General features: G+C 34.3%; 1 protein-coding gene across 2 annotated transcripts in view; it reads left to right on the top strand.

Annotated features, from left to right (window-relative positions):
- bsnb (bassoon (presynaptic cytomatrix protein) b) overlaps positions 1-20,937 on the top strand; it is a 187,288-nt gene that overhangs the window by 33,268 nt on the left and 133,083 nt on the right. For both annotated transcript variants that reach the window (XM_073917005.1, XM_005155903.6), the window contains exon 2: positions 7,410-7,782. In XM_073917005.1, coding sequence (XP_073773106.1) covers positions 7,410-7,782 — 373 coding nt within the window. The remainder of the gene's footprint in view (positions 1-7,409; positions 7,783-20,937) is intronic.

Below are 20,937 nucleotides of genomic sequence, written 5' to 3'. Positions count from 1 at the left end.
ATTTTCCGGAAAGAGAAGTTGTAACATTACCGGCAATTTGCCGGAATGTTGCGCTGTGTGAATGCAGAAGGAAGATTGCCGTAATAAGTGCGTGCACGTCTAGAACGTGCTGACGTGAGACGTCTGCTTTAGCCAATCACAACAGTCAGACGCATTTATGTCCGCGCGTTTTGTGAGGATAAAAGCCTTTAAATATTTTTCCAGACACATTTAGCTGCTAGAAGTTAGTCAGATTACGTTTATATGTTCTTCTTAATGCCAACTGTGTAAATAATCATCGATGAGATGCTTATGATAAGCCGTTGTTTGTTTACCTTCAAGCTTTGCGTGCGCCTATGAGCGCCAGCATACACACATATTATGAACATCTCGACATGCGAAAGTGATCCTGCGAAAGTTGTTCACAATATTGATCATCCACAGAGTTTGTAATTTAGTGAAATGTTTACAAATACAAGCGCAGCCGTTTAAAGCTCATTTGTGGTGAATGATGTCAGAATTTACCGGTATTTTGGAATGGATGTGTGAATGCTCTTTTCCGGAAAATTTCCGTAACGTCCTCGCCTGTGTGAACAGCGCTTTTTTGTATATACCGGTAAAGTCGTTCCGTAAATTTTCCGGATATTTACCGGTATCACTGTGTGAAAGGGGCTATTGTCTCCATCAATCTGAGCAGTGTGCTGTGTTCTGCTGTCCCCTTGACTAAAAGAATCCCCATCATGTTAGTCCTATTCCCCGACTTGTATTTCAGCACAGTCTGGCAGTGCCTGCAAACCCTTTTTTCTGTCACCTTTTCTTCTTTCTTGTTTCTTTTCAGAGAGAAACTAAAATGCTTCCACACATCTGATTTAAAACCCGCTTTAGGTTTGACCATTTTTAGCTCTTTCTCTTTGCCGCTACTAGCAGCACCCTGCATTTCTGCATTACTGGATCTGTAGCGACAACAGACCGCAAAAGATGATGGCCACGCCTGGGCTGATGAAAATTGTAGTTTCCGCTACCTTCCATTCGCCTGAGCAAACTTTTCACCAAAAGACCTATGATTTTATTGAGTCACAACCACGGTAATATTGAAAGCAATGGCTATTGCGGTATGACAGTATTTACAATATTGTTACATCCCTACGACTGACACGTCTTGTGTATCCTATAGTCTTTGATTTAATGCAAGACAGAATCTGATAAAGACAAATGTCTGACAGTGACACAATATTTCCTCTTTGTATGCACCAGACACTTTGTCATCAACACTACTTGTTTCAGAAAAACATTGTGCAATTCTGTGTGTGCTTCACAGAGGTAAGTGGGCTTGGCAAACCACCTGTAGTTTACACTTGCTTTTCCTCTCTATATGCACCATTTACCTAATTATAAACACCCCTTACTTGTTAAGGAACAGCAGATCATTTGCATTTGTCTTTTTGCATGCAGCACAAAAAGCACATTTACAGCGTAATGAATGATCCGTGATGCATTTTGAGCTGAGCTTACATACATGTTCATAGAGGGAAAGCTTGGAGAGCATTCTAATTGCTGGCTAATCCCAGCACCAGTCTGTAGAAGAAAGGAGAAAATCATTACTGCTGTTGACATGTGATAAACGGCCACTGCACAAACCTCCCCATGCCTCTACAGACGACGAGTCGGGGACTTGAAAAAGGAAAAAAAACAGGGCTATGAAAGGGTTCACCAGACAATTAAGTGAGAGTTAGAAAGCAAGCAGCTAAAAATGCAGCACTGAGGCTTAATTGAAAGGGATGAAAAATATGTGAGCGGTTTGGGTCCAGCAAAATGATGCAATGAATGTGCACTGCTAGAATGTTCCTTTCTTGCTTTATTTCCTTTTTGCAGTCCAAATTTAACAGTTCTGAATTCTAGTATGTGCAAAAGTCTCTGTGACATCAAGATGTTTTTTTTTAAGTAGAATGGCATTTAAAAAAAAAAGAATGTAAGTGTTATGTAATGTAACGTGTATTTATATAGCGCATTTATCGTGCATGTCCAAATTCTGTTGTGCGCCAAATTAAAATGATTTTAAATATAATAAAATAAATATAAATGTCCTTCGCATTTAAAAAATTGATAGAAATTAATTCCGTTATTTTATTTAATTAAGTTGATTATAAATACAATTAAATCTAAATTTTCTTTATGTATTTTTTCTGCATTTTAAACAAATATTTCAATTTAAATTAATTTGTTTACCTTATTTTATTTTATTAAATTAAATTAAATGTAACCTAATTAAATTAAATTAAATTTATTATAAATATAAAAAAAGAAATATTTATTTTTTTGCATTTTAGCTTAAGATAAGACAAGATTTTTACAGCAAATTGTTCATTTAATTCTTTAATTAGGGAAATAAAAAAACAATTAAACAATTTCTCTTGTTAGTAACAAAGCAACATTTCTCTTTACATGCTCATCCATTTATACAAAAATAATTACTGAAGGCGCAATGGAAATAGTATGAATAGACCTGAAACTGGCAAGGTTTTATAATAGTTGATTAGGAGTTATTCAGTCCATTCAGACAAATAGCTGACAAATATATATTTTTTGATCATGTAATTGTGTCCATAAGAAATATATTTTTAACAATTTTAAACTTGTCATTTAAAAAAAAGAAACATTATGTTGGAATAAAAGTATATACAACTAGAGTTTTCTTGTTTTGACACTGTGGCTAAGAAATAACCAAGTTAGATTTTTTTTGCTTTTGTGGCAAGCTGAATAATTAAAAAAGTAGATAAATAAATAAACGGTAAATAAAAAAAAATTTATTGTTAAACTTTGTATAATTATAAAATTTAATTCATGATGGTCTTAAAGTCTTAAATTTGACTTGTAGAAATCCTGAAAACAAATAACACCCTAAGCACATTATTTTTAATGTGTCATATTGCCAGTTCAGACCACTGCTAGTTTTCACTGAATATTCTAATAAATGCGGCAATGAAAATCTACACAGTGACAGCTAAGTGAAACAAACCACATCACATCATTCATATGTAAATATAATCATGAATAAAACATAAAACATTTATGCATCAATAAAAAGTTTCTTAATGAGTCACATTCAGCATCATGAACAGCATTTTAAAACATCTCTGAACAGGACACACGTTCGGCTTGTCTTTCTTTAGTGATGATATTGTCTTATAAAGGCTTTTTGATGAGGTCAGCTCTGGGCTTTACATAACGTTTATTGATCCCAGTTTAAAAAGCAGATCTTTTGAGCCAATCCACAATAAATAGCTCATTAGAGAACATTGATTAAACGCTGAAGCGTGCTTACAGCTCTTCTGCCTTTACGGTTTTAAAAGAAAAGTGCTCATAAACAGATTTGTAGCATGACAGATTTTTCAGATTTCTTGTGCTGGAATGAGTGCTTGTGTTTGCAGCTCCATTAATGCTCGCGCTGAAAGGATTTCCTGAATGAAGTGTTCATTCACCTGTGAGGCTCCTTCACGCTCAGTTTCCACATCATGTCATTCAGATGTTTTGTTTGCTTTTTCCGGAATATTTCTCAGATTTTTTAAAATATTGATCTTCCACATTTGTAAAAAAAAAAATTGTTTTAGTTTCTAACATAAATGGATGTTATAAATAGTAAACATTTTATTATTTTTTTTTGTATGTGTCAATTGATTTATTTTTTTTTGTTATTATAAAACTACAACTTTTACTACTAATAAATAATGTACAATGATTTTATTGTAGTAGTCCTTAACATTTAGTGGCTTTGAAAATCTCTAATTGCATATATAACAAAATAGTTTTATTTTTTATTTTTAACTCTATTAAATCCTGTGAAATATCTATTTAACTGACTGTTTTGTTTTACTTAATTTTATGTTTATTATATTTAGTTTTATTATATTTTTATTTTATTACTAGGATTTGTAGTATGTGTAGTAGTCTTTTTTTGCATTCAAAAAATTATAGAATTTTTTTGTTTACTTTTATTTTACATTTAAAACTGCATCTTTTATTATTACTAGCCTTTTTTCCATTTACTTTAAATTAGATTGAATTAATAATTAAAAATGTTGTTCTCTACCATTATTTTATTTATTATTTTTTATGTTTATTTTATTTCATTACTAGGATTCTAGTATGTGCCTATATTTTAGGCTATTTTGCATTTGAAAATGTTATTAACTTTTAATTTTATTGACAACTTTTATTTTATTTTATTACTAGGATTGTAGTATGTGCAAAGCCTTTTTTTCCTGCATTTAAAAATGCATTTTAATAAATTTTGTTGTCTACCACTATTTTGTTTTATTACTAGGATTTTAGTATGCACATAGCCATTCTTGCATTCAAAAGAATAATTTTAATTTTGCTGTCTACCACTTATTTTTATTTTGTTTTGTTTTGTATTTTGTTTTGTTTTGTTGTTTTATTTTATTACTAGAATTCCAGTATGTGCATAGCCTTTTTTGCATTAAAAAATATTTAAGTTAATTTAGTTGTCTACAATTATTTTATTTCATTGTTTTTATTACTAGGATATTTTTTGTGCATAGCCCGTTTTGCATTTAAATAATAATTTGTAATCTAGTTGTCTATCATTATTTTATTATTATTTTTTTATTACTAGGATTCTAGTATGTGGATAGTCTTTTTTGCATTTAAAAATTATTTTCATTTTGTTGTCTACCATTAATTATAATTTTATTTTATTACTAGGATTCTAGTATGTGTATAGACTTTTTTGCTTTCAAAAAGTAATTTTAATTTAGATTTTGTTGTCTACCACTATTTTATTTTATTACAAGCATTTTAGTATATAGCCATTCTTGCATTTAAAAGAATATTTTCATTTTGTTGTCTACAACTATTTTTATTTTTTATTTTTTACTTTATTTAATTTCTAGGATTCCACTATGTGCATAGCATTGTTTGCATAAAAAAATATATAATTACAATTTTGTTGTCTACCACTAATTTTAATTTTATTTTTTCATTCATTCATTCATTTTTTTAAATTTCGAATTAGTCCCTTTATTAATCTGGGGTCACCACAGCATAATGAAGCAACTTTTTATTTTATTTTATTACTAAGATTTTAGTATGTGCATAGAGTTTTTAGATTTAAAATAGAATTAAAATTAAAATTTTGTTGTCCACCACTGTTTTTTATTTATATTTAAATTTTTTTAATTAAATTTTTTTAATTTAATTTAATTTAATTTTGTTTTATTACTAGGATTCTAGTATGTGCATAGCCTTCTTATGCATTTAAAAATTATTGAAATGTTAATGTTGTTTACCACTAATTCATTTTATTTTGTTTATTTATTAAGGATGAATGATTTTGAAAATCTTTGACAAAGAATGAGCAATAACAGTAACACTAAGCACCACTAATAATTTATTCATAAACCATGTTTGTTTGTTTATTGGCTCGTCCAATCCATTTATAATATTCATTATTTAGTCACTTTGCCTCTAAGCAGCTTCTGTTCTGTGTCAGAGTTCATGAACAAGCATTTCAGACAAACATTCAGAGTGAATGTGAGGTGGATTCTCCTTTCGCCAGTTCTTCTGACCACAGAGAACATTTTCCCATTCATTAGGAGAGCCAGTGTCAATACATCTGTTTCCACCCCCAGAATTTGCTCTGCTGTATTGATTTATCTTTCTATTTCCATTCAAATGACTGCGGCTTAAAGCGCTTTAAACCTCCTCCTGTGATTCCCCTGAGCAGACAGATTCAACAGTGTTTAGCTATCAGTGTTTTCACCCTTTTTGCTTTCACTCACACAACATTAGGGCTGTCACAGCATGGCATTTGGCTAACAATTAATTGTTTAAGGAACAATTGAGACTATGGTTATTTGTTATTATATCTATTTTGACGCTTTGACGATTAATTTTGTTTTTAAGTCTTTTGTGATTAATTGTTTGGTTAGGGATTTGGTGATTAGTTCTCTTATTTGAGTCTCTGAAAATGTCATTGTCTGTTTTGTGGCTTGCCAATCAAGTGTTTTCTTTGGGTTTTTGACGATTAATTGTCTGTTTAGGAATTTGTCGATTAATTGTTGTCTTTGAGTCTTTGGCGATTAATTGTCGTCTTTGGTGATTAATTCTTGTCTTTGAGTCCTTCACAATTAATTGTCATCCTCGAATCTAGCGATTAATTGTTGTTTTTGAGTCTTTGGCGATTAATTGTCGTTTTTGAGTCTTTGGCGATTAATTGTTGTCTTTGAGTCTTTGGCGATTAATAGTTGTCTTTGAGTCTTTGGCGATTAATAGTTGTCTTTGAGTCTTTGGCGATTAATTGTCGTTTTTGAGTCTTTGGCGATTAATTGTTGTCTTTGAGTCTTTGGCGATTAATAGTTGTCTTTGAGTCTTTGGCGATTAATTGTTGTCTGAGTCTTTGGTGATTTAATTGTTGTCTTTGAGTATTTCACGATTAATTGCTGTCTTTGAGTCTTTGGCGATTAATTGTTGTCTTTGAGTCTTTGGCGATTAATAGTTGTCTTTGAGTCTTTGCCGATTAATTGTTGTCTGATTCTGACAATTAATTGTCGTCTTTGAGTCTTTGGTGATTTAATTGTCGTCTTTGGAAATTAATTTTTTTCTGAGTTTTTTACTATTTTTTGTCGACTTTGAGTCTTTCACGATTAATTGTCATACTTGAGTCTTTGGCGATTAATTGTTGTCTGAGTCTTTGGCGATTAATTGATTCTTTGATAATTAATTGTTGTCTTTGAGTCTTTGGCGATTAACTGTTGTCTGAGTCTTTGGCAATTGATTGTATTTAAGTCTTTGCTGATTAATTTTTGTCTTTGAGTCTTTAGAGATTGATTGTCTTCTGTGAGTCTTTGGCGATTAATTTTCTTTTTAGGAATTTGTGGATTAGTTGTTGTTTTTGACAATTAATTGTCTGTTAAGGGATTTGGCCATTAATTGTGTTCTTTGAGTCATTGGCAAATAATTGTCTGTTAGGGGATTGGATTAATAATGAGTTGAGTTCATAATGTCATTTTGAGTCTTTGCCCATCAATTGTGTTTATGTCTTCGTTGATTAAGTGATGCCTTTGGCTATTAATGATTTGTTGTGGGGCTTTGTCAACTAATTGTTTTCATTGAGACTTTGAATATAAATTTTCTGTTTACCGCTTTGGTGATTAAGGAACACACACACACACACACACACACACACACGCACAAGCATCCAAAAACTGGTTAACACAGTCCAGTGAGAGTTGTATTGGGTAGATTTGCTACTGTAAAGCAACATTCATTATGTAGCTATGTCTCTTAGTAGAGAGATGTACAAATGCAATTCACACATTCATCCCTCCCACTGGTTCATTCAAATGAATACAGTCTTACCAATGAAGTGCGCCACATGCTAGATCCCAATGTCTTTTTCTCCCTTCCCACAGTATCCAAGGCAAACCGAATCAGACAGACCCTAGCATGGGACCCAAACCTGGAGGTCCACCCGGTGCGGGACCCGGCCCTGGAGCCCCAACACAACCTCAGGGTCCCAGTCAGAGTCAAGCCGCACGGAAGAACCTTCAGGTGGATGTGGGCGGCAGCAAAGGCGGGCCAGTCTCTCCCGGAAGCAGCGCTCCCACATCCCCCTATTCTCTACCCCAGATTGCACCCATGCCCAGCAGCAAGCTCTGTCCCGTGTGCAAGACTGCAGATTTGACGGGCACCACAGACGGCCAGCCAAACTGCAATAAATGCACACAGTGCCGCTCCATGGTGTGCAACCAATGCGGATTCAACCCCAACCCTCACCTCACTGAGGTAAGCAGATCACTGTGTTCATTCAGAGCTTTATGTTGTATACGGTATGTAATACTTTGATGCAGGGATATCCAAACTAAGTCCTGGAGGGCCCGTGTCCTGGAGAGTTTAGCTCCTACCCCAATCAAACACATCTCAAACAGCTAATCAAGCTCTTACAAGATATACTAAAAACTTCCTGGCAGGTGTGTTGATGCAAATTGGAGCTACAGTCAGCAGGACACCAGCCCTCCAGGACTGAGTTTAGACACCCCTGCTTTAATGCATACTTGCTAAATAGAAGTCAGCGTGAAATGGGATTTTTATTGCAATGTATATTCAAGTGAAAAGGTTTTGGAGCAAAAGAAAATTCAAGGCTTGATTTTGTCTGTTTGGAGTTGATTTGATGCTTAGATGGTTGTGGTTTGCTATTGGTCAGTATAATGTGATTGACAATTTGTCTCGCTGTTATGCCAGTAAACACCAGTCAGAGAGTTTATTTTGCTTTCAATTATACATTAAGACCTGTTTTATTATATTTCTAATATTACGAATTGACATAAGAGCATTATTCTTGTTTATTATTATTAATTAAATGGAAGTTAAAAGTGCAGTAGGTGATTTGCCAAAATGCTATTTATTAGCATAATAGCTTTAAAAACAGTCCCTTTCCCTCTGTCCAAAGCCACACCTCCTGATATCATGAACACCAACCTTGAAGATGACGGTAGTCAACCCACTGGATCATGTCATTGCCAGTTAGAAAACTTTATAGTACTTTATAACACTACAGTTCAGAACGAAAAACTGTATTATATGTAGCACATTTTCATTTGTGTAGCAAGCAAAACTTGTCATAATGTGCAATATTTTATGCATGCAAGGATCGCTGGTCTCACTCTCTCATGCACTTTGTCCTAAAGCCACCACTGTGTGCTTAGTGCTAGGCCGGTGGGGTGCAGTAATTACACTTATTAATCAGCCATGCTTGCATGCTAATTCAGACTGAATATTCAAAGTAGCATGGTAAATAATATAGGGAGCGCGTCACAGGTTGACATTGTTTAAAAATGAACCGATGTGAATATAAAACCAGCTTCAGCTCAGTAAAGCAGGATAGGCAGAATAGCGCTATTTATTGATGTTTTGTTGTTATCTAAATAAAAATCTACATTATTGATGCTGTAAAAGGTCCCTTAGGAAATTTGAAAAAAATCATATGAAGCTTTCGTCATAAGATTTTAGTGGCTGAACAACACTTCTGTGCATATAACCCAATCATACTACAACTAAATCTACATAAGCTTTGCATGACAAAAATTGTTTAAAACATAACATTACCTGTCTATAAGAAATACTTCAGCCATGGTGTCATCCTTTTTCCAGCATGCAAAAGTAACTCCAATATTGATTCAGGATTTTAAAAAGTTTGATTCAGCGTTTGTTTTTACTATTGTCGCTCTCTCTTGTGTGCATGTAATCGTGGCATGCGTATATATATATATATATGAGCAATATTACACGAGAAGCAGTGCGATATGGCTGTACATCAGCTCTGGTGGGAGGCGTGCCTTTAGCGTCCCACCAGTGCTGATATACAGCCATATCGCACTGCAACAGTTTGACGGCACAATCGTGTATATAAATAATAAAATCAAACATGGAGAGTCTAAAAACCCTTTTTTATTAGGAACTACTTTCTTCTGCCATTCATTCAAAACAGCAGAAGCCATTACTAATTCACCAACGCCACTTTAGAGCTAGTATTTGAATGATTCTCTATAGGGTAATCTCTAAAGTCATGACAAAACAGCTGATTTTGCTCACACTTTAAAATCATAAGGCTGAACGTGACATAAAATGCCATCCATCTACAGAGATATCTTCTTACAGTGTTACAGTCTACAGTATTTCTCTGTTGCAATCAGGAGATCACAATAATTAACCCCAAAAAGCAACGCAATCACTACCAGACTGAAATTATGGGAGTTTTCTGGGAGAAATAACAAAACGAGATGGTTGTGGGAGATTGGTATGAAATAAGGGAGACTTCTGGGAATAACGGGAGTGTTGGCAGGTATGCCCACCAGATTAATAATGATTTGATCAGCTGTAGTTAGAAATCAGACTGTTATGATCTTTTAAGCGTAAGGGCTTATTATGCGGTTCTGTCGCCATTTTGTGGTTAGAAAACGTCAACCGTCTGTCTTAGAAATTGTAGTTACTTTAAAATAGGCACTATTCTAACAAATAAACAGCATAGTTGCAATATAAACAACTAAATCCTCGACTAAAAAAAAGCCTCAAAAGTACTTTATGTTGTCTAACAGCAGTAGTATGTGTCAAACTGTAGACCGTCCTCTGCTTGTTGCTGAGTGTATGTGGGCGGAGTAGTACACAAGGGTGAAGGGTGAAGAGGCCTTTGTGTGCTGTTATATATAGAAACTACTGTTAAACTGAATGGCCTTTTAGTCTGTCTTCTGTAAAAGAAGGGTGAAAAAGCATGATGGTCATTTATTGTTTGCTTAGACATAAATCTGTATTAAACGCATTGTTTTGATGCTTCAATTCCCCCGAGAGAACTATTCCAGTCTGAACGCTCACCATCAGAAAGCAAACGTGTGACATAATAACAGCAAAAGTGAGAGAACATTGCAGTCCAACTGGTGATTTATTTCAACTCGAGTTAGATATCTGGAGGAGAGAAAGAGACGTGTTAAACAAAAAGCTCTGGAACAAGCTAATGAATCCTACGCTCGGTCTCGGCCTCCATCTGGCACAAACCCAGGACACACAACCTGGAACTGCTCAGAAGAGAGTCCTCCGGGCCCATGCGAATGTGTGCATGCGTGTAGGATGCGGTGCAGAGACCGAGCCAATGTTCGGAGCTTTGTGTGTGGGAGAGCGAGAGGGCGACGCTGAGCCTGTGAGCCTGAGATTGTTTCAGAGCATTGCAGGATCTAGCGCTCAAAGGTGCAAATGGCTGCTGGTGTTTGAAATCCTGCAAGTGTTGATTAGGAGATGGACAGTAGGGTTGGGTGATATAGACTTAGGCTGAGTTCACACTGCATGATGTTTTTGAGGATAGTGTGCAGTTGCTGCTGTGTCTGTCCATATTGCCTGATGCATCGGTGACTGGAGGATACACATGCACGACTATAAAACAATCGTCTACACTATGAGCTTGGCCAACTGCATCAATACATCTCTGCAATGACTTAAATAACTTAAAAAGTTATCTGGAATAGCAAAGAAAGCGTTCTTGCAGGACTCCCAGAGTTCATCAAGATTATCTTGATTCATCTTCAATGCCTCCTCCTTCATCGTACCCCAGACATTCTCAATTATGTTCATGTCTGGTGAATGGGCTGGCCAATCCTGGAGTATCTTGACCTTCTTTGCTTTCAGGATCTTTAATGTGGAGGCTGAAGTATGAGAGGGAGTGCTATCCTGCTGAAGAATTTGCCCTCTTGTGTGGTTTGTAATGTAATGGGCAGCACAAATATATTGATACCTCAGGCTGTTGATGTTGCCATACACTCTGCAGATCTCTTGCACACCCTGTACTGAATGTAACCCCAAACCATGATTTTTCCTTCACTCAACTTGACTGATTTCTGTGAGAATTTTGGCTCCATGCGGGTTCCAATAGGTCCTCTGCGGTATTTGTGATGATTGGGATGAAGTTCAACAGATAATTCATCAGAAAAATCGACCTTCTGCCACTTTTCTAAATGATTAACTAGAAGTCAAGTTATTTTTTTTTGCTCTTACAACTGGGATTGACGACAAGACTTTTGTCAAGTAATGTGTATATTTTATATAACCTGCCATTCAGAAGAAACCCCCGGCCTCTACTCAATATTCAGTTTCAGCGAAAGCACATCAACAACCTGAAATAAACATCTCAGCAACTTCCGGTCAGCGATGACTTTAAAGCCTCCTTTCCGCTGTACCCAACAAACGACAAATGACAGACCTGAAGTCATTCATTTTCAATATAGAGTAGTCTGGGAGTTGCGTGGAGTTCCGATCATCTCGTATGTGGAAAACTCGGATTTGAATTGAGCTGCGGATCTGTTGAAATATTTGAACTCCTGCAACTAGATGGTATACGGCTGGCTGACCTGAAGTGATGTATTTCAGTGCTTTTTATGTTGTCTCCACATTCCCTTCAATATTTTTTTAGCTGTCTATGAGTTTCTAGTATTCATTCACTCAACTATGGTGAACTCACAGAGAATAAACTCTCCTGCTTTTGCACTACTTTATTTCGGACACTGCGAGAACAGCTTCTCTCCAATGTTGTACGACAAAACTGAATTTATTTGCGACTACCACAAGGGGGCATATACCGACAGTCGTGTCTGTCGTGTGCAGTGGAAAGGCGGCTTAAGCGATTTATTTTTTTTTTAAATTTGATATTTCCATTACTGGTTTCTTATGCAATAGACTGTACAAAATAAATCCGTAAAATTTACGGTAAAAAAACGCCAGCTGTGGTTGCCAGTACTTTACCGATAAAAACACGGTACAATCCGTAAAAGTAATTTCTCATTTTCACGGTAAACTACCGTATTTCATCAATTTATAGAGGTAATATGTCTGTATTTTGAATGCCCAACATCTACAAATCTTTTGTTACACAGCGAGACACGTAAGCACACCCATATGCAGGAGGTGATGAGGAAGTTACATAATGAACCAATGCTTATCACATTCAAATTTCCCACAAGCAGAAAATATATGTGTATTAATATATAAGGTGCTCAGTGTCATTCACACAGCTACTAAACACCAGTATGGTAACACGCATAAATATAAAGTCATGAAATAAACATTGTTTATCAACATTAGATGTAACATAAATCTCTAATGTACATAACTGATGAGGAAACAACTAAAAAGATCCATAGTAATGTCAACAAAATGTAAAAAAAGTGATGTTCCATACAGGGAATTCTGGGAAAGTAAATTTACAGTTATTTGCGGTATATATTAAGGAAACATACCGTTAACCAGGTATGAAGTATACTTCATTTAGCGCATTCACACGGGATAATGGAACCCCAGCTATATACATGCAATACTGCTGTTTCATCACATTATATACAGCCTTTTCCAAACCACTTTCAAATACTGGCAGAATCCAGAGTGGAGCTTTTATCGTTATCGTGAGAAAACTGAATCTAATTCTTATTGTAGGGAGAATTTTTATTGGTAAATCGCAAACTGTAAGAAATCGTCCATCCGTAATAGGGGAACGAAAGGAGGGAACGCTGAAGGCTCATGGTCACAGAAAGAAGATCAGCGTACAAGGGGCTCTAAAGTGATTTTCGGGGATCTGCTCTCAGGGGTCTGAGCTCTAACAAAGCCATTAAAAGGCAAAATGCCCCTAGTCAGTAGCCAAGAGCAATTTCTGAAGGGTTGAAGAACAGTTCAGAGAGAGAATAACAGATTACAGTACGCTGTGCAACTATGTTCAGTACAGAAAACTCCTTCATCAGTCAATTTGAGAACATTTTTGGAAAATAAAAGCTTTTAAAAAATGGCTCAGGCAGATATTGTTATATGGTGTTGGTTATCAACACATATTTGACAGCTTAACCCATACTTGTGGTTTAAGTCAGTACTTATTTCTTAATGCTTTATAATGCTTCTATTCTGATCTGAAGTGACTATACAGCCACTTATAATGGCGCAAACATTTTGTATTTTAATTAATTGTACTTAATGTGCTAGAACCACTAATAAGCAGCATGACTGTTTTAAATATTGATGTTAGTAATAAGAAATCAATTTTTAAGCAGCAATTCAGAATTGTTGTGTTTTGACGGATCACGCGACGATAAAAACTACTGTAATTATTTTTTTTTTCAAATCTTTTTATTAACATTTTGGTCAATAAAACATCAATTTCAAAAGTATTTGAGAAACAGAAACAAATGATCTTTGCTCCAACAGAGCCCCCCCACCCCACAGCACCATTTATAAACAATATGTTATGCCTATTTTTAATCTGTTTTACATTCTGTCGCAATGTATACATACATACAATACAAATAGACAAAAGTTCCATTATATGTTAACTCATCTATTGTACATATATACGCACACAACGAATCACAATAGGCTTAGCAAATGTAAAATAAAGAAATAAAATAATTTAGATAGAAATTAAAATGTAGTCAAATAAAATTGAGGGGAAAAAATGTGAGAAACACATAAACAATTGTCAAACTGAAAAAATTAAGTTTGGATCCATTTGTTTTATATATGTCAACACTGGCTGCCAAATAAGATGAAATTTTTGACTGCAACCTTTGCTGGACTACCGAATCTTCTCCATTGTAAGATGGTACATAAGGTCCCTAATCCAATGATTAAAAGTTGGAGGAAATTTGTCCTTCCATTTGAATAGTATAAGACGTCTAGCAATTAATGTTGAAAAAGAAATCATGCTTTTAGTATTATTGTCTAAACCAGGATCTGTTATTAAACCAAATATTCCTGTAACAGGGCAAGGGTTAAACTACTGTAATTATGCTAAATTTAAGCATATCCCCCGTTATTCGCGGGAGTCACATTCTAAAAATAACCTGCGATAGTTCAAATCTGTGAAGTAGCCGGCTTTGTTATTTACGCTCATGGATGTTTTAAGGCTGTACAACCCCTCACTACACACTTTATACACTTTTTTTTTCAGACAGGCATTAACATTTTCACACTTTCCCCTCTTGTTTGAACTCTCAAAGTTCAAACCTTTATAGAAAAATAATCATGAATTATAGAATGAAACCAAAGATCAAAACCTGTTGTCAGGCGCAAACATTCATCGCAAAAAGGTTCATAAAGCTTTTTAGCTTTTGAGCGCATAATGTTGGCATCCAGCGTAATGTTCTTTTTCCTGCAGTCACTGATCCACAAAACTAAAGCAAACTCCATCTTTAAGGGGGTTGCACACCTGATGCGCCGCTCACGTGACAGTTAAAAGTAACACTCGCCGAACGTGCTCATTCGCATGTTATTTAAAATGAAATTATTCAGATGGCGCTCTGTGGTGCGGCAGATATATGAACAGTGTCCTGAGTCGTAGCTGGGCACTGGAGACAGCTGCCGACTTGCGGCGCTGGTGTGCATACCTTGAAATAAACCTATGTTTACAATTTTAAAATGCATGTTGCTGCGTGTTGTGGCACATCCGGTGTGCAACTGCCGTTACAGTTTTTGCATCCTTGTTAAAATTCACACTTCTATTGGTTGAAGATTTGGCAAGCTGAATGCATTCTGTACTGTACAGGAGACATGAAGGAGATTGATTGACAATGGTCTACAGCCAATAAGGATGCAGAACACAATGTGCTAATCAGAACGCTGAACACGATGCGCTGTTAAAAAATTCTCAAATTGCACTAATAATAAATCTGCAGAACTGAAACTGAAAGGTGAACCATGTTTTAGCGAGGGACCATTGTATTACAATTGAGAGTCAAATCCATTTTTTATAATAATAATATTTCACAATATTACTTTTTTCTGTAATTTTAATTAAATAAATGCAGCATTAATTAGCATAAGAGCTTTAAAAATCAAACACACACACATGCATGAAATCTTAAAGCAACAGTACACCCAAAATAAGGGTATGCAATTTTATCCTTATATCCCTATCCGCTTGTTAAGTGTGACATCACGCGAAGCGGCTTCCGAGTCCAAATGCTTTATTCAACTGAATAGGGAGACTCATGAAATGGTAATAATAAACGTTTACAAAGCGATTTAAGGCTTTCGAAAATCACGATCGCAGTATATATGTCCATGCCTAATATCCGATGGCCAGAAAGTGATTATTTTTTTATAAATTGTTACATTTTTGGTATTTGTTATGCAGCAAGCCCAGAGATTATTGTGTACACTATGACTTTATATAAAATTAACTTTAATGTGTGATAGGAAAAAACGTGATCATAAACGAATAATTTCTCCACTCAAATGGGTGGCGGCTTGGACCCGGAAACAGTATTACATACATCACAAACACGTCACCACTTAACAAGCGGATATTTAATGATAATTTAATATACTTATATCCTTATATTTAATAATATCATAACTGTTGTGTAAATGATGTGCATTTTTAAATTAGATCTAAAATAGATCATATTTTGTGTGTGTGTGTGTGTGTGTGTGTGTGTGTGTCTCAGTGTTGCATAAACTTCCACTAGAGTCTTTATTGACTAGAAAAATGTCATCGTTTGGTGGAAACCAGGGTAAACACTATTAGTTCATGTGCAGTCAGAGAGTAAATGTCATCACTTGGTGCCGTATTTGACATCAGTGCGACAGTATTTGATTTCGAGAGCAACAGCGAAATAATGACTTTTCCAGTCTGTCACACAAAACGGATATATTTATGATAGTTATGATGTGATTTACATTTATTGAGCTATTATCTTGATGGAGCGTGATAAAAAGAAAACCAATAGAGATGGTGATTTATATTTTATGTAAACTGTCTTTTCATTGTTAAAAAAAGGAAAAACAGGCTGTTAAAGGCTGCTGTAAGCATTTATTTTTGGGATACCACTACCTGGCAGATTTCTCTAAATAGGTGTCTTGAAATCGCACAATTGTTTCCATGACAGCTCTCGAGTCTATATACAGCAATAATAATGATGATGTTGTGAGTGTGCATTAGCTAATCAGAAAAAAAAAAGTTTTCTTTTATTTATTTATTTATTGAATAGAGTGGAAGCTTAAAGAGCTGGATTTAATTCGGAATATCAGAATAAAGGAGTTGCTCAGTATATCATTTAATTAAAATGATATAAACGGTATTTATAATGATATTATCAATGATTAATGGTATTTATTATAACCATTATATTTATAAAACTTTAAAAATTAAAAGCGTATATAAACTAGTTTTCCCTGAATATGATAACACATGAAACATCTGTAGCCATAAACTATGTACAAGTGCAAATGTCATTGCTTCGTCAAACTTTAGTTATTAGTTACTGCTTGTGTAATTATTTTCCATTAATACATATCTGTGTGTGTATGTGTAGCATAAATCAGCAGAGCCGTTTGCTTAAGGATTCACATTATATCAACTTATTTTTACATTATAATTGCATTTAAATATAATTACATTTAAATTGAATGTTATTATTTGAGGGAACTTTGTATTGTGATAATTATCATTATTGATTTATTGCCCAGCCCTATAAATGCCAAGCACGTAATGACTAAATATACACCATTATCTGTTTCAGTCCAGACCAAACCAGCATAAATGTGGACCCTCGCTTAGTTCAAAAAGTTTGGGTTGGTAAGGTTTTTGGAAAGTTTTGAATTTATCTTGTGTTTGCATATACTGGATTCAAAAAAAAAAAAATTAGAAATAGAAATAGAAATTGTGCCTCAGCTTACATTTTTGCGAACCATAAAATGTTGTGGCTTCAAGGTATGTTTTGTTGCATGTTTTACATGATGAATCCACTAGAGGGCACTGTCTATATTTGTGCGAATCTAAAATACGATGCTTAGGGTACGTTTTGTTGTACATTTCAGATGAACATTCCACTGGAGGACTCTTGCTCTAGTTTTTTGCAAATCTGAAATACGATACTTATGGTACATTTTAAATGACAATTATACTAGCGCTGTCTAGGTTTTTGCAAATCTGGAATACGAAACTTAGAAATTTAGAGTTTATTGTACATTTCAGATGACAACTCCACTGGAGTTCAAATGACAAATCCATTAGAGGGTGCTGTCTTTATCTTTGCAAAGCTGTTAAACGATACTTTGGGCCATACCTTTCCCGGGAGTCTCCCGTATTTCAGACCCATCTCCCGCCCTTCTTCCGTATTCTTCTGTCTCCCGGAAAACTACACCCCCCCCCCCCAACGCCTTCAGCATTGCTCCTCAGCTTTTTTGGTACAGTCCCCATGTGCGCCAAACCCAACATGCAACCTTCTTCATACCCGCTCTTCGCTCTTCAGTTCGCGTGCACCTTCCCCCCTGACTCTTTATTTCGCGTGCTGTCTATATTTTTTGTGAATTTGAAATGTCACTTTTGGTACGTTTGGGTGTATGTTATAAATGACAAATCCACAAGAGGGTGCTGTCTGTTTTTTTTTTTTTTTTCGAATTTGAAATATGTCACTTATGGTATGTTTGGGTGTACTTTTCAGAAGACAAAACCACTAGAGGGCGCTGTCTGTATTTTTTGCGAATTTTAAATATGTTACATATGGTATGTTTGGGTGTACATTTCACATGACAAATCCACCAGAGCAGTGTTTCTCAACTGGTGGGACGCGACCCAAAAGTGTGTCGTGGGAACATTTTCAGTGTGTCTCGGAGTGTGTGATTAAAAAAACAACAGAAGTTTAGTTTTTAACTTATTTTGCTTTTATCGGACTTTTATTTTGAAATGGCGTGCCACAACTGTACGGTTTGAAACTGTAACTGTTCGAAATTTCAGCACATGTGCGACTCCGAATATGTAAAGTGTGGAATTACATATATTGATGACAAAAAAGGCTTAAAACCTCAAACCAAGAGAGCACTAAACCTTCTAAATTAAAACGACATTTAGAAACCAAACATCCCAGTTGCAAGGACAAACCTGTGGACTATTTTCAAAGACGACTCCAAAAACTGAGGGCATCACAAAAGTGCCTAACATCTTCATGTTCAAAACAAGTACAGGCACTCCGCTCATCTTACTGTGCTCACCATTTAGCAAAGGCCAAGAAAGCCCACACAAAAGCAGAAGAGCAAGTAACTGGTGATTATTAAAAAAAATGGTTATGATTATTTTAATAAATTTACTTTAATTTGCTGGTTTCTGTTCAGTTCGACCGGATCAGTGTTAATGTTTTATAAACAGTTCAGTTTAGTTAATGGTAACTTAACTTTTCCTTACCCTAACCACTGTTTACAGTATTTGTCCTTTTTACTTTGTATATTTCTATAATTTGATAAATTTTGTTAAATGACAGCAGTAAAATATTTTTTGTTTGTAAGTCTTGGTAATTTTCTTATAATTTGTCTGTCGCTAGTTGTGTATGTTAACAAATACAAATTAATTATAATACCTAAAATTATATTATAGTTACTAAAAATTTGGGTCGCGGCTTGATGACCATGTAAAAACGTGGGGCCCATGGCCAAACCAGTTGAGAACCACTGCACTAGAGGGGGCTGTCTACATTTTTGCAAATCTGAAACACATCACTTAGGGACTGCTTTGTTGTACATTTTAAGTAGACATCTTTCTTGTACATGTTCAGAAGAAGGTGGAACTTGCAATTCAAATCATCTAGTGAACAATCGACCAAAACATACCAAATGTATTTAATTATAAATCATAGAGATTAAAGTTTTTTTGTAGTATGCATTTAATATGGAACATTTTTTTTTTATTCGTCGATAACATATCAATATATGTCATTAAAGAAAAAAGGAACAAAATTGTCATACTGCCCCCTAGTGTTCATTTGACCTAGAAACTGCAGTCAAACGTATATTCAAATGCATGTTTTGCAGTTTCTCAAAGATGTAGACTGAAGCACATATCTTCAATGAGCCCGAGTTCATTTTTGAAATAAAATAAAACCATAAAATGTGTAATAAATACAGAAATATGGTTATTATTTGTAATTATCTATTCCTTTCATGGGAAAGCTGAATATTTAATAACCATCCAGTCTGTATAGTCATTCAGCAGCTGAAACATGATGATCTTGGATGTATACGGAAACATCAGTTGACACACATTGGCACATTCTTTTTCACAAAACACTGTCCAAATTCAACTGGGCAAGTTTTAGGCCCCTGCTGCTCATGAAGACAGGGCTGAATTAATTGAGCCTCAGTAGATCGGTGGACACTACAGAGTGTCTGTGATTTATATTGATGTTACAGAACATTACAAACAGCACTGACCTACTGTCAGCTCCAGCTACATGTGACAAAATGATGGCAAATATGTCATCTGGCGTGTAATTTCAAGCGCAGTGAGGGCAGATGTTTTATGAGCGTGTGGCTTAAATTACTAGAGATCTCAGCAAAATAGAAATGCAGCAATAACGGTTGAGTGCAGCTCTTGGAATCGAGCAAATTGGTTTAAATTATAGTATTTATGCAAAAAGCGTAATTTTTTGAGTGACACAGGAGACATTGTGATATGACGGGCTGTTATATGGAGGGCTGGTTGAAGTGATAAACTGCTTTGCTGATCACTTTCATGGACAAATGATGTTGTTAGAATTAGGGTGTATCTCTGTGATGTGGAAATTCATAATGCAATGCTCTGCCCCCTTAGTTACTGTTGCTAACAGGATATTTGCTGGGCAAATAGGCAAAACTGTTAATCAGGCAAAGGAGCACATCTTTAAAATAATATAAATTCTTTATTTAAAATGTATATTATATTATATTATATTATATTATATTATATTATATTATATTATATTATATTATATTATATTATTATGCATAAAATTATTAATGTTGGTAATATATGGTGATATAAACAAATGTAGCATTCTTGTGAAGGAGATAAAAGCAGTAAAGCAGCACAATAAAGAAATGAACAATTTTAAATAAATATTTTGCTATTTTATTTAAAATATGTATCTAATACAGTTTAAAATGTAATTTATTCTTGTTATTACTTTAGCCTTCAGAAATCATTCTATGATGATCAGAAAAATAATTTTTAAATAAATTTATAAATAGTAATAATAATAATAATAATCATTTGAAATGATAAAAATAATAACAATGAGAATAACAATAATAATAATAAACATTTAAAACAACAACAACAATAATAATTTTAATAATAATAATATTAATAATAAATATTATTATTATTATTATTATTGGTAAACACCTTTAAGAATAATAATTATAATATTATTAATAATAGAAATAATAATAGTAATAATAATAAAAATAATAAGAAACACATAATAATAATGATAATAATATATTATTATTCTGTTTCAAATGTTTATTATTATTAATATTATTATTATTAAACACTTAAAGCATAATAATAATAATAATAATAATAAACAATAAACATTTAAAACATAATAATATTTTTTATCATTATTATCATTATTATGATTGATATGTTTCAAATGTTTATTA

The sequence above is a fragment of the Danio rerio genome, chromosome 11 (assembly GCF_049306965.1).
Source record: "Danio rerio strain Tuebingen ecotype United States chromosome 11, GRCz12tu, whole genome shotgun sequence".
NCBI lineage: Eukaryota > Metazoa > Chordata > Actinopteri > Cypriniformes > Danionidae > Danio > Danio rerio.
Note: the sequence above shows the minus strand (reverse complement) of the source record. Positions and strands in the feature narration are given on the sequence as shown.